Below are 14,555 nucleotides of genomic sequence, written 5' to 3' on the forward strand. Positions count from 1 at the left end.
AGTCTTAGAATATACAATCAATCGGAGGATCGGTTCCATTTTGTGAAATGAATGACGATAATTTCAGTGATATGATTTCAATCAATTGAGTATTTTTATCGTCGTAATGTTACGTGATTATAATAATTACAAGATCACGATAAATAAGTCGTTAATGTATATTTAAAAAAGATTTTAAATATACGCAATAAGTTTGATTAAATATTTGTATTGTATAAAAATCACAAAATCTCATTTATATAAGTGCTAATAAAGCAGAAGCTAAATTCTATTATAAATACACAAAATATGTTAATTTGTCGATATTTTAAAATTAACTTACACATAAAAATATACATAATATAAAAAAGGATATTGACACTTTGCCATTTACACAATATGCTACAAAAACATTCATAATGTATAAAATATCATATACTTATCATAAAATACGTTCATATCGGTGGTTTAGTTGTTACGTTGCAATCTCTTAAATGCACACAAAACTTGTGTTCAGTTACCAAAAATATTTTCTCATCCGCTTTCCATAAAACAGTAATATTTTATTATTTACCCCTTCGTTTCGATTGAATTAAGAAAACATGACATAGATTACATCAAAACCCTCTCTAATCTTGCTTTGCATACCTAGGTACGACGTCTTTTTCGAGCCAAAAGTCGCAATTCTCATGTTTAGACATCGGTAACACGTCTTGTGCTACTTCTAAAATCGACGACTTGTTATTTTTCATCTGAGGCACCTCTCCGTGCCACACGTAATGATAGAAAAATTGTTGCATGGCTGTTACGTAACGTCGCTGCTCGGGAGTCTTCGGCTCATACCTTCCCAAGATAGCTGAGATATCTGAATCTACGTCTGTGATATTATTCTCGCCCCCCACTTGAGTGACAATATAAAATGGTATGCCGCTCTTGCGTTTGGCGAAATTAAGCAAAGGACAAACTGTCCTTATATCCGAAATCATGGCAGCCAATCCTTGATAAGTAGTGTTATATCTTTTGAGAGCTTCTTCGGTTAATCCTAATTTCCCAATCATGCTGTCTTGAACGTGTTTAGTAACCATCTCTGGCGTCCACAATGTATACTTCATCAATAGTTTGACAGACGAACTTTCATGTGCTGTCGTTCCGATGACGATCGGAATATCTGTTTCTAAAATAGCATCCGCTATAGGCTTAGTGATAATCTTTCCGTCGATTACCAACCATTCGTGTCTCTTATCTGGGACTTCATCTCTATCGGGCAAGTCTGGCGAAGAGCTCCTCCAAGTGTCCGGGATAGCGTTGACTAGTTCGTCGACACTCGCTTGTTTTAGACAATCGTTATCTTTACATTTAATCAAATCCATATAAACATCGTTAGCTTTCTCGTTCTCTTCCATTTCTCTTCCTGGGAACAAGGCCGAACCGGAAGATACCCAAACTCGTGCGAATAATCTCTTCGATGCTTTATGACTGAGCAGAGATGTGACGAGAGTTGCTCCTGCCCGATGACCGAATAGTGTCACAGCGCTGGGATCTCCACCGAAATGTTTAATATTGTTCTGCACCCATTCCAACGCAGTCAAGATATCAGATAGACCATAATTGCCACTTCTTCGTGGATATACCGCTTGGGACAGAGAGTTAGTAGCTAAAAATCCCAAAGCGCCGACTCTGAAGTTCGGTCTGACGAAAACAACATCTTTCGATCGTGCAAAACGAGTCGAAGGTCTCAATTTACCGGGAGTGCCACCAATTAATGAATTACTGCCAATTAAAACAATTACCGGTAGAGGATTATAGTAGCGAACTTCGGGAGTTACGACATCGAGGGTCAAGCAGTTTTCCACTCCGTCGACAGTACCGTTGCCATAAATCTGAATGCAAGGAGGTGTAGCATTGTGAGTTTGCAGAGTCTGGTTCCAACAATACTGAACTTTGTTCAAAGGTTGTGCGAAATTGAAACGGTTGTCCTCTGTAGGCGGAAGCGAATAAGGGATTCCCCTGAAAGCAATAGCGCCGTCTTCCAATATTCTACAAAAATATATTTATAATCATAATAGATTTTTATCTGCAATAATAATTTTTAAGTTATAGGATAAAAATACGAACCCTTCAACGTAACCACAAGAAGTGACGGCATCTACAAACTGGCCATCTTTGATTGGTGATACCGTTGGAATTCCACCACCAGAAGCTGACACAGCAATTATTATGATCAATAATAAAATAAATACAAAAATACCTCCAGCGACTGCTAAATCATCTAGAAATTAAATAAAATTAGTTATAAATATATAAATATTAAATAAACAGTCTTGCCCATATTAGTGGTTCACAAGTGCATTATGCAACCAGTGTTCTCAAATTATTTCAATATAAATCAAACATTGCGAATCCCTTAGAAAGGGCTGAAAGATGTCTTCCGAATTGAGTTGTGTAATTTTTCTAGTCAATGGCCATTCATTTTATCATAAATGGTGAGCAGAAGGTTCTAAGAATTGGATCTCAACATTTTTCAAATCTTACATAGAGTGGCTTTCAAAAAAAAAAAAACAGGAATGTTTAAATATCTCGCCAATTGAACAATATGCAAGCATGAAGCTACATAACACTGGCAGGTATAGGAATTATGTAAATGAGTAAGTCGCATCTCAATGGCAAAATATTTCAGATCTCGATGCATACTACCAACCAATTCTAACAAGACTCCTTGAAAGATTAGTGCTTGGTTTGCATTGAAGATATAATCTTGCTCGTTTTTTAAAGATATAGCATATTTATTAAAGTGTCCCACTATTTTGGCAAAGACTGTATACAAAATTAATATACCAATGATAAATTTTTGCTGCCTAATTCTCTCCCGCCAATTCAATTTTTCCTTTTCTTTTTCTTCTTCGCCTTCAGTTTTATCCTAAATGTATAAATATCCATATAAATATGATAAGCCATATCAAAGCCGAACAATAGAAAAGCAAACTCACTTCTACGTCCAACTTCACAGTTTCCATACCGTCGTCAGTTTTGACATCCTTATCAACCCTGTCCTTGTTATCGTCCAATGTTTCCATCGACGCAAGCTCAGCCTGCTTTGAACTATCCAAGCCGCCTTCGGCATCAGTCGGCCCTTCATGTCTGCGCAACTTTTTAGGAATCATATTGGCCAACGGCAAACGTATGGCATTCAGCAAGCCTTTCTTCTGTCCGGTCTGAGTCTGAGGATTTTCTGTAACATAAGCAATAAGATTAGCACGTACAATATATAAATCAACATCCCATCGATCATACCTGCTGCTTTCTCCCCATCTTCGGTGTTATTAGTCTGATTCGATTTGGCAAATGGATTCGGTATTTTGAAGTTAAATTTACACTTCTTCTGTGCAATGGCATCTTTTTCTTCTACATTTTCTTTAGACTCCTCTGTAGGTTTTTCTAATAATTCACCTTGAGCTCCATCATCTCCGTCCTATAATAATTCATATTAAGTATAATCTTTCTCAAATTAAAAGCGTTCATTTTAATGATATCGTACTTTGCATTTCTCTTTGGACTTGCTGCGCGTGAAAAACCCAGGCATTTTTATTCCTCCGATCGGTATGAACTTGGGCTTAACTTCGCGTCCTTCCTCTGTCATCGGTTCGATTATAGGTTTAATCGTTTCGGTGGTTTCACTGTCTATTTTCGGCACCACTTCTTCAATTGGTTTGTTCTCCTCGTTCAACATCTTTTCTCGCTCTTCCACCTCAATTTCCTTCTTGTCTAAGCTTTTCCTCTCCTCCTGGATGACAATGGCTTCGATATCCGTGCTCATCGCGAAGCCTTTCAATGCACCTGAAAAAGTAATTGATAACGACCATAACAGAAACTGTGTGGGGCACAACTACTATTAATTCTATATATTACACAAATTATATACACATTCCAAAATAATTATATAGATTATTTATCGACGAACCTAACAATATTCGTCTTAAAAAATAAAAATACACCTTTCTCAGGGATATCAAATTTGATTGTTGAATTGTTTTGTGATTTTATGTATTCAGAAATTATATAAGAAATTGAATAATTCAACCAAATAACCAGCAGCCTTTTCTTCATACATAATAATATCAATTGAGTAAAATGATCATGCTGCTACTGGCATCATCCTTTAAATCCTTTAATCGAGAAAGATATTTCATCGACTTTTACATTGATTGGCGCAAGTATATACTTGAATAATTATTTATTTTACGTTCCAAAAAAATAATTTACCAACTTTGATCATTTGTGCAACAAATCTAACTACATATCTACATAATAAATATGTATATCTCCCGTTTAATCTAAAGATTTGTTTTATGCGGGTGTTCCAATTCAAGTTTCCTATATTGGCAGCACTGTAAATTAGACAGCTGTCAATAATCAGATAACTGTGATTATTGACATACAATATAACTGATAGGCGGCAGTGAAATTATATGCTGTTCTAAAATGTTAATGGAACTCAATTTGACAGTTTCGAAACGTCCATTCGCTATTCAAACCCAAACTTAGCCTACACGAATTAACCAAACGCAACTTGACAATGAAAGTTCTCAAACTATAATTACTTTAGATTAACTATCATTATGTTAGGTTTGGATTAGAAAAGCAAATGGACGTTTCCCAACTGTCAAATCAAGTTTCATAGACACTTTAGAACAGCATATAATATCACTAGCGCATATCAGTTAAATTATATTTTCGCTAGTAGAAATATATATTTACTGGTGAAAATGTATTTGGTGAAGTGTGAAAATATAACTTCACTGTAACATTTATATATCGCATGTATATAAATAATGTTAAGTATGTAAATACATATATTACTATGTATGGAAAAGTTGAAATCATATACTTTTACTAGCACCTGCTAGATAAATAATATTTCTACTAGTAAAAATATATATACGATACTGGTAAAAATGTATTCCGATATGATTTCACTGAACTGGCTTATTTTAAAAAAAAAATGCGGGATAGATACAAAACTGTTCTCTTAGATTTTCTTTGAGGGATAAACTGAGAATTTCTGGTTTAGGACGATGTCAAGGACGTCATTTCAGCTTTTTCCAGGGAAGGGGGAGGCAAAGGTTTTTATATAATACATTGATTTCATTCGAATGCATAGTATTTTATTAAATGACATGCATTTTTCTGAACAAATTCAAGGGAGGGGGGGCAAATATCTCACCCGCTCCCTCTTAAATTACGTCCCTGCCCACTGAGCGAATAATTCGCAACGTAGTGAAAAAGTGTGGCCGAAGACCCGGAATTATCGATTCGTCGGCGCTCGTAGTTTTTGGGCTATTTTTATAATTCCCTTTGAGGCATTTTGCAGCTGGACACAGGAACTGAAGCCCAGAGACCATGGACAGAAAAGAATTTACGCAAATTGGATGTTAGAGCAGCAGGAATTTGATGCTGATTTTTCTAAGAAAATCTTTTTCCCTGATAACGCACATTTCCACCTCTCTGGGTATGTTAATAAGCAAAATTGCCACACATGGGTCGAGAAAGATCTTCACGTGATTCACGATTTATTACGTCCATTACGTGCCCAAAAAGTGACTGTTTGGCGCGCATTGTGGTCAGGCGGCGTCATTTGGCCTTTCTTTTTTGAAAATTATGAAGGTTGGACCGTACCAGTCAATGGTAAAAGATATAGGCGCATGATAAGCAATTATTTTTGGCATTTAAATCAAATCATTTAAATTTGGCATATTCATGTGTAAGACATGTGATTTCAACAAGGCGGCGAAACTTGCCACATATCGGGTGCAACGTTGGAAAATCATGTCTACGCAGACAAACCCAAAACATTGAAGCACCTAAAAACCAACATCCGCCAAGTTATAGCCGAGATACCGTCCGAAACGTACGAAAAAGTCATCGAAATGATCGATTGCTGCAAAAAGTCCAGAAGCGATCATTCAATTAATGAAATACATTTTTTAAAAGTACAGAAAATGAATTTTGATCATTCTCACTAAAAATTAAACTGTTTTTCTAAGAAAAGTCGGGAAAATAGCGTTACTTTTTTTATCATATTTTTTTAAATACGAGCAAGCCCTTGTCTCTCGTGTCCGGTCTTCAAGACCAAGATAATTATTCTGCCCTGACAGAGGTTGCAAAACCAGATCTTTTCAGAGTATCGGACGAACAAAATTACGTGCCGTTTACAATGGAAACCAGTATTAGTTACTTGAATAGGAGAGCTAGCTACAGCACCATCCTATGCGAGATCGCCACTGACCTCGTACGATGCTCATTAACAAAAAAAAACTTCCGACGTAATTGTAGCACAGTCCCAAGCAACGAAAGCAGCACTAGGGTACATTGCCCTAGTAGCAGTACACATCGAACTTTTTTGCTAGAAACTCGTTTACTGCATGACTTGCTTCGAATCTTCTTTTGAAGCGATCTGCGGTCAGTACTTCAAACATTGGCAATCTATAAACAGACGATTGAAGCAAGAGCGCAAGAAAAGCGCAAGAAAAAAATTAAAGGAATTTTAAATGGATTATAAAGAATATTATAATAAAATAGTCGGACCGAGACCTTGAGTAAAGGGAACTAAGCCAGAAACGTTAATTGCTGGCGCACAAATTATTATTCTGACATCACACATTAAGTAAACTTAAATTGAAATTGTCTAACATTCCGCCATAGTGCGTCACGTAATATGTTTTTGGAAAAATACAATAGAAAAATCGGTACCGTAAAATTATAATTAGGGTAGATTTAGTAAGGTTTTTTTTTTAATTTTAATTACATAAAATTAAATCTATCGACTTGTTTTTGCTCAATTAATTTTTAATCTGGTTAAGGTTACCATTTTTGCCTCACTATTACCTAGTAGCTAAAGAAAAATTTCTTCGAAGTAAAATATTACGAAATATATTTGAAAAATAGACAAAAAGTTGGTTGTCCGTAAAAATTGTACATCAGTAAAAATTCCTGACATTTGCGAACATATTCTGACGTCTGGTAGCCCTATTTCAAGTTACTTCCCCTTGTCTAGAGAGTTCAACATATTGATAAGGTGAGTGACCTAACTTCTGGATGATCCATTAAAAGTTTTTCTAGATAAAATTGATTTTAAATAGCTTTTGGGTGTATGATATTGTTGCGTGAAGGAATTCTGTATTAGATTGCCTTATTAATACGACTCGTGAAGTAAACGAGAGGTAAAAAAACGATTTGCTCCAACAAAATTATTCCATTCGTAGAATGTACAAAAGCGTAATTTGTTTGTTTGATGTAGCTTCTAATAATATCACTGGTTGTATGAAGAAATAAATAACAAGCATGTGATTTCGCGAGAATTGCTAAGAATGGTTAATATTATTTCAAGTACTGACTATAGGAACATATCCCTATTATCATGCATTTAAAAATATGCATGATCATATATTACAGAGTTTTATTTAATTGTAACAATTACCAAACTTCAATGGATATAATCTAAGTTTGCATAGTTATCCTTTATTCAGGACTCCTAAAATAAATAAATAAATGAGCATTACATAGAATTCCATATGTTCCAAAATTTACACAGTTGCACCGTGGACTAGTTTCAGTTTCTGTCAGAATCAGAATTTTGGTCGAAATGCCTTCATTCCACAATTATTTATTTGAAATCTCATTATGACTCATAGCATTCACTAAATTGAATCAAATAAGTTTATTTGCCTTGTGTGGCAGTGTTTGCTTTTAGTAATACAAAAACGCTCTTGCAAAGAAAGGGTTAAATCGTACAATCTAAAAATACACAATAAACACACGGCGTATGTTAATTTTGTTCTTGATTCTGTTACTGGGCGAGCATTCATCACCCTCAATTACACTAATGTGTCGTGCATACGAATTGTGTAATTTTATTCATATAAATAAGCTAGTATAATATCTATATATCATGTATATTGTATAGTCCTAACGAATTAATCTCGCAGTGGGCAACTGAAACAGGTCACGCGTTAAGCTGTGTTAAAACAGCAGGATATCAAATTAGTATAGAGATTGAGACAAGTTGATCGCTGTCTACAAAGGTCAAAAATGTTTTTTTTTCATCTTTTGCTTTACTAATGGAGTATCTGAATCACCAAGTTATAATTAGGAATACCGAAACGTAGCATTTTGTATTAAATATAAAGCACGCTATCTATGGTTATAAAGCTGACTAAGGTTTCTTTCTCAAAGATATTATAGTCAAAAATAAAATAACATCACAAATTATCGTAAGAGGAAATCGAACTAGTATTATTCACTTTATTGACAAATTTTATTGACATGTCAAATTATTACTCAATGGTAATTGTGGTACAAATCTGTATTTTTTTGTTAGTAACGTTAGAGAACCATATCAATAAATTAAATTATGAAGATACATCACAACAGAATTGTAATAATATATTAATTCACTTCATTGTAGGTATTTGTAACATATTTTAAATAGTTTGTGTTTAGAATGACGCATATATGCGTTCCCCGGAACTAATAAGCTAATGTCAATAATTGCGAACTTATTCTAAAGATTTAATAGTACAGTAAATATAAATACAAAAGTACTACCAAAAATAGATGCGAAATATCCGTAGCTGTGTTTTTTAGACATTTAGAGCAGAGGTGCTCAACTTCTGTTCCGCTTGAAAGATGTATTCATCATGATCTTTTTTCAGTAACGTACTACCATACGTTGGAAATTGAATTAAAAATTATAATGTGTTATATTTTTATTACAAATTATTGTCATGTTGTACTATTTTGTAATCAATAAAACAATTCTATTGGTATTTTTATTGAATATTATATTAAACAGATATTCAACCTGGAGAGTGATTCCAAAACTGATATCGTGTTTTTGACTGAAATATGTAAAATAAACAAAATAAGTAAGAAAGTGATATTTTACATTTTCCTCAACAAATTAAATTAAAAAAGAAAAAAATAATTGAACGTGTAATTTCACATGGTCATTCTATTATATTTCTAACTAATAATGTGTCGATGAGCGTCCACATCTTGGACGGACTGTATGTCATGCCCAATATAATTAATATTTTCTGAAGCCATTTTCAGTAACTTTATGATAATTCCTAACCATTTTACCTGAAATTGTCAAATTACTAAAATTCGTCGTAAAATCAAATTAATCGATGGAATTTGGAAAAAAAAAATTAGACCAGTCTGTGCCAGCCGCACCTCGATTATACCGCGTTACCGAGCGTTCGCACTGTGACGGCGCCGACAAGATTTTATTGCCTTTGACGTGAATTTTTGACTTCTGAGAAGTGATAATTGTTTTTGCACCTTCCTATTGACCAAAATTCGGTTTGAATATACTTTAACCGATACTTTCATATTAATCGAAATGCAGTCAAACTGTGCAGCAATGTGCGAGATGCGACATCTGTCTGTACTTAGTCTACTAATTTTCATCTGAGAAATAACTTGATTTAGTTTGTATTTTGGACTTGCACTAATGAAAGTTCTAAAACTATAATTAGGTCAAGTCTAGTTTAGTTTTAGAACTTTCATTAGGCTAGGTTTGGTTTAGAACAGCAAATGAACGTTGCGCAACTGTCAAATTGAGTTTCATAGACATATAAGAGCATATAATTTCACTAGCGTCTATCAGTTAAATTATATTTTTAAATTATAAATGAAAATATATTTAAAGTTCACTGAAAAATACACATTCACTGTAATATATGAAAAAGTTTAAATCATATAATTTTACTAACACCTGCTAAATAAAATATATTTACACTGGTAAATATATATATCTACCGCTGAAAATATATTCCTATATGATTTCACTTAAATTACATATTTAAAAAAAATATTTTCGGGATAGATTTGAGACTGGTTTTATTAGATTTTCTTTGAGGGATAACCCGAGAATTTCTGATTTAGAATCAAGGACGTCATTTCAGGTTTTTAATACTTCTATTTTATTAAGATTCATAGTATTCGTTAAATGATATGGCCAAATTTAAGGGTGGAAAATACCTCCCCCTCCCCCAGTGACGTCCATGCTTTTTTATTACTTGCGACCTTCGAACGTATTATGAGGTTTGCCGACAATACTTGGACCTAGGCATACCACCGGTTGGTGAGTCAGATTTACAACAGTATCAAAGTTGAACGGTCGCGCGAATATCGCCATGTAAATCAACCGTTAAGTGTTAAAAATAAATAAATGATTGTAGTTTGTATTTCGTAAGTATTTCATCATCGTTTTGCCATAATCTGTATCGTTTTTATTTTTAAATATGTATATGTGTTGATTCTAAACATAATTTATTTATTTATTTTATTGGTACGCGATCCACATTTTGACGTTTACTGATTTACTATTTGTGAATATAAAAAACGATCATTACGAAACTGTATTTTAAATTTGACGTTAAAACGTTAACTAATCGAAAAATAATGATGGTTTAAAAAATAAGTTTAGGTTCTAATTTTGGCAAATAAGCCCAGCCGCATGGCTGCATCTAAGAGATAATGCCCAGTATGCAATGTGTTAAAAGAACTACAAATACATCGTTGCGTAGCCTGGTTTATCATGGCAACAATTTTGAACTAAGTAAACACAATCATTTACATACCCAGGATTGTTAAGGAGGGAGATGATGAAAGAAATGTGCCAGTAGACCGTGAAGCTGAAAATGTCGCCCACCTAGGCCTAAAGCGTTTTTAAAATTTGGGTTCCTAGAACTAGCTCGACACTAATTCAGATTAACAAAAAGGGATTGTATACCATTTAAATCAGAGGTAACGAACTTTTAACGCTAACAAAAGAAATTATTTTTGTATAACCGCGTAGTGTTAATGTTTTTTTTTTAAAAAACTGATATTCATAATTTTGTTGAACTTTTGAAATATTAGTCATGATCATCACTGCTGCACATATCTTCATAAAAATTGCGAATAATTAAAAAGCCAAGTATTTTTTATTTCATCGGCATTTTTTTAAAAGAAAACATCTAAATGTTTACAACGATACAATTAATGTTACGTTTAAAGACTTATCATACGGTAGTAAGGCTCATTTTCGCTCGTCTGCATATTGGCTTACGTATTACTTTTCAATTTTCGAGACCATCGACCACAGCCCTAAATTTTACCCAGTTAGCACGTTCGAACGATTCATCAACGAGCAAAAAAATAATGTGCCATATTGATCGCAAAAGGGCGTAACGCGTGAACTGTCGTTTCCTATGTTTTGTGTTCGAAGACCATGGCGGAATTCCATGTTGTTGGAAGTTGTAATTATATCCGAACACATATACAGGTACACATGTATTTTGTTATATTTAAATCAACGATTCTCAATTCCATATTTCCGGCCGTTATATCACTCTATGAAAAATCTGATGCACCTATGACTAACAAAACATTTTTATGGTGTTATGGTTGTGAGCTTATGAGTAATAGTAACACATATCGGTTTATGCATTAGTAGACGATAATAGATTATCTGTCCAATTTACGAATGGTAAGAAAAATAAATTGTTACGGAGGAAAAGGTATGGGTATGGTAATTAGGTAAATTTACTAGACCGTAAAAAGCAGGCTGAGAATAAATTTAATCAACGCGAGAGTTCGGTGGTATATTCTCATCTTTTAAGAACTAGCTTTATTCGACAAAACTAAGTTTACAAAGGTGCACAGTGAATCTTGTCATTAGTAATACTAGTAACAGGTTAACAAATACTAACTGAGAAAACAATTTATACGCTTGTACTATTGATCGTTGGCCTTTTTTTGAACATTTTCAGGTAAAGAAATATTAGGCCAAGTTGTTCGGACTATAATAGCATAACTTTGTGTCTGGCAATACTCAGCCTGTCATCGTAGCAATGTGAACTAAAACTTTTTTCGAGAAAAATTTTAATGGCCATGTTTTTCAACACCATAAATCAGTTTTCTGTCAGTTAAGTGAAGTTTTCGGATCATTCTAAATGACTAAATTTTGTTAACTGATATTATTTTAAAATTTAAAATAACGGACAGGTAAAAATGTAATTTTTAATTCAATAATTAATAAATAATCAGTTTCGCGTTCTTCGTAAGTGGATGTAGGGTGATCATCGTTTCATATTATTACATAATTATATATTTTTTGTTTTCATAGTGGGATTGAATTCCATATTTATATAATACATGAATTTACACGAAAATATTTTAAACTAGTATAAATAAATATTGTACAACAAGCTAGTTGGTCAACAAGCAATCTCTTAAACAGGATGTTTTACATTGCCTTCCGATTAGTCGACTTGCTCTCCTTATGTAAGAAATAACACATAATTGCGCTCCTTTCAAATTAATCTAAATTTTCGACATCGTCTAGAATTATTCACGTAATCATTATCATTTCACTATTGTAACAATTGCCAAATGTTATTATTTGCTTAACTACCCATTCTGCCATAATCGAACTGGTGAATATGTTTGATATTTCATTTGTTTTTAGAGGATCGCATACATGCAGTTAGTAACCAATTAATAATTATTATACAAACAAACCTAAAACATAAACATCTTAAATTTTGAAAAAGCTTGTTAGAAAGATTCGCTTGTAAAAATTAATTTGTTTTAATATATGTATTTGCATATAGAAAAACTTAATATTTCATACACATATATTAATAAAAGCACAGTAAACATACATAAATTTATTACTAAGTTGTTGCATTGTTCCCGTTAATAACCACATTTCATGAAAACTATAACCATATTAATAATTTTAGAATAATGTTGTGATAAATTATAAAATCAAATATATTTAAATGAGTTTTCGCTGTTGAACATTTGATGTCAAATGTTTTATATAATATTCATATTTCAATACATTTTTATTATAAACACGCCAAAATAGATTCTTAATTTATAATATTAATTAAATTTATTTTATAAAAAATATTTAAGAAAAATGAGTGGAAGAGAAAACTGTTTATCCATTGCTATAAATTGAAATGTGCAATATATAAAATAATTGTTCTATAAAACGAATTGCTTGTGCATTAGTGAACATCTTATAAATAACTCTACATCGAATCCTTTTCCGAAGATTTACTTTACATTAAATGCACAAGCAAATCGTTTTATTAAACACAGTATTTATTTAACAAAAAAAAATAGTTCGAAAAAAGTATTACGATTCTGTTATTTAAAAATGCAACATCAATGAAATGAAACTTAAAAAAATGGCCAAAAGTTCGGCATTAAATGGGTAACATTTAAACCAGAATCGAATACATGATAGTATGTAATTACACGAATGTATAATATGAATCGATAACATATAAAGGCGCATAATACACGAACACTATTGGACACAAACGATGACGGTCGTGGGAATAAAAACCGAGTATAGGGAAGGGACAATCGAGTCGAGATATAATATAATAAATCACGGAGGGGAAGTAGATGGTCGTTAAGTTGCACGTTAAGATCAAATAAATTGATCCGGATCGATCGATGAATTTGAATTGAATTATCGTAATCGCGTCGATAAGGGTTGTCAACCTTTGAAAAAAGTGAGTCACGAACAACAACAGAGGAAAGAATGCGAGGGGTAGTTGGGGATCGATGGTGGCGACGCCGACGCCGTTTTCGCGGATAATTCGCAAAGATAATCGATCGATATGAATATATCGTTACGAACAACATGTCGGCGGATCGATTCGAAAGGTAGAAATGTCGATAATGCGGTATATAGTATCACAAAGAAGTACTCACAGGCGCTAAGGGAGGGAACCGACGAGAGGAAGCGACCACGACCGGCGACCGGCAGCGTCTGTAAAAGGACTTCCGCTTAGCATCCGCGCAGCGGCGCCACTGGAGCGCTTCTCCCTTTCGCGCCAGATTTCGAACAAAATTATAGCAGGGCTATTATTTAGTTCGAAGCGCCATTTCAATTTATCAAATCTAACTTTCATTTTATGTGTTTTCTTCGCTTTATATGTATAGAAAAAATATTTATACCAACTGCGATTACCGGGATGACAACAAATCAATACTAATGAGGAGTTGACCAATACACATGTTCTTGCAAGCGGTAACATTAGCAAGCGCTGGTGGCTAGTACTTTTATGTCACACAAAAGTTTCTTCCCTACCAGCAACTTAAATAAGTGCTTTTCTAAATATACCTATAATATTTATAATCTCTCATATACAGGTATCTGAAAAATCCTTTTTATACATTATTAAAAGTGAGTAGGATGCATAATTTGGCAACCAGCCCAAAAATAATACAAGGCATACAGTGCCATCGAGATCCTCGATTGATGCGCGTATCACAAGACAGCTCCCGACATCTTAGGGGCTTTATTGCATATGTTTTCAATACAAGCGTATTGAAGTCCGCTTGAAATATACCCCTTATGAACGATAAAGCACACTGTAATTTAATTTATAATTAAAAAATATCTATTCGAAATCATTTATCGCTATATATTTAATTATCAAACTATTACAGCTTTAGAATAACAAGATAACGACTAAAATAAATTTAACGAAAAAATGTAAATG

General features: G+C 33.4%; 1 protein-coding gene across 1 annotated transcript; it reads right to left on the minus strand.

Moving 5' to 3' along the window:
* Positions 1-38: 38 nt before the first annotated feature.
* On the minus strand, positions 39-13,862 carry Nrt (Neurotactin). Its single transcript, XM_088192788.1, has 7 exons — positions 13,762-13,862; positions 3,515-3,813; positions 3,271-3,448; positions 2,967-3,208; positions 2,815-2,896; positions 2,095-2,248; positions 39-2,016 (listed from the first exon to the last, which is right to left on the minus strand). Exons 2-7 carry the CDS (start codon positions 3,791-3,793, stop codon positions 609-611), a joined length of 2,343 nt encoding a protein of 780 aa, XP_088048914.1. The 5' UTR covers positions 3,794-3,813; positions 13,762-13,862; the 3' UTR covers positions 39-608.
* Positions 13,863-14,555: the final 693 nt, after the last annotated feature.

The sequence above is a fragment of the Plectrocnemia conspersa genome, unplaced genomic scaffold, assembly GCF_051122295.1.
Source record: "Plectrocnemia conspersa isolate PC_06_02 unplaced genomic scaffold, ASM5112229v1 ptg000009l, whole genome shotgun sequence".
Classification (NCBI taxonomy): Eukaryota; Metazoa; Arthropoda; class Insecta; order Trichoptera; family Polycentropodidae; genus Plectrocnemia; species Plectrocnemia conspersa.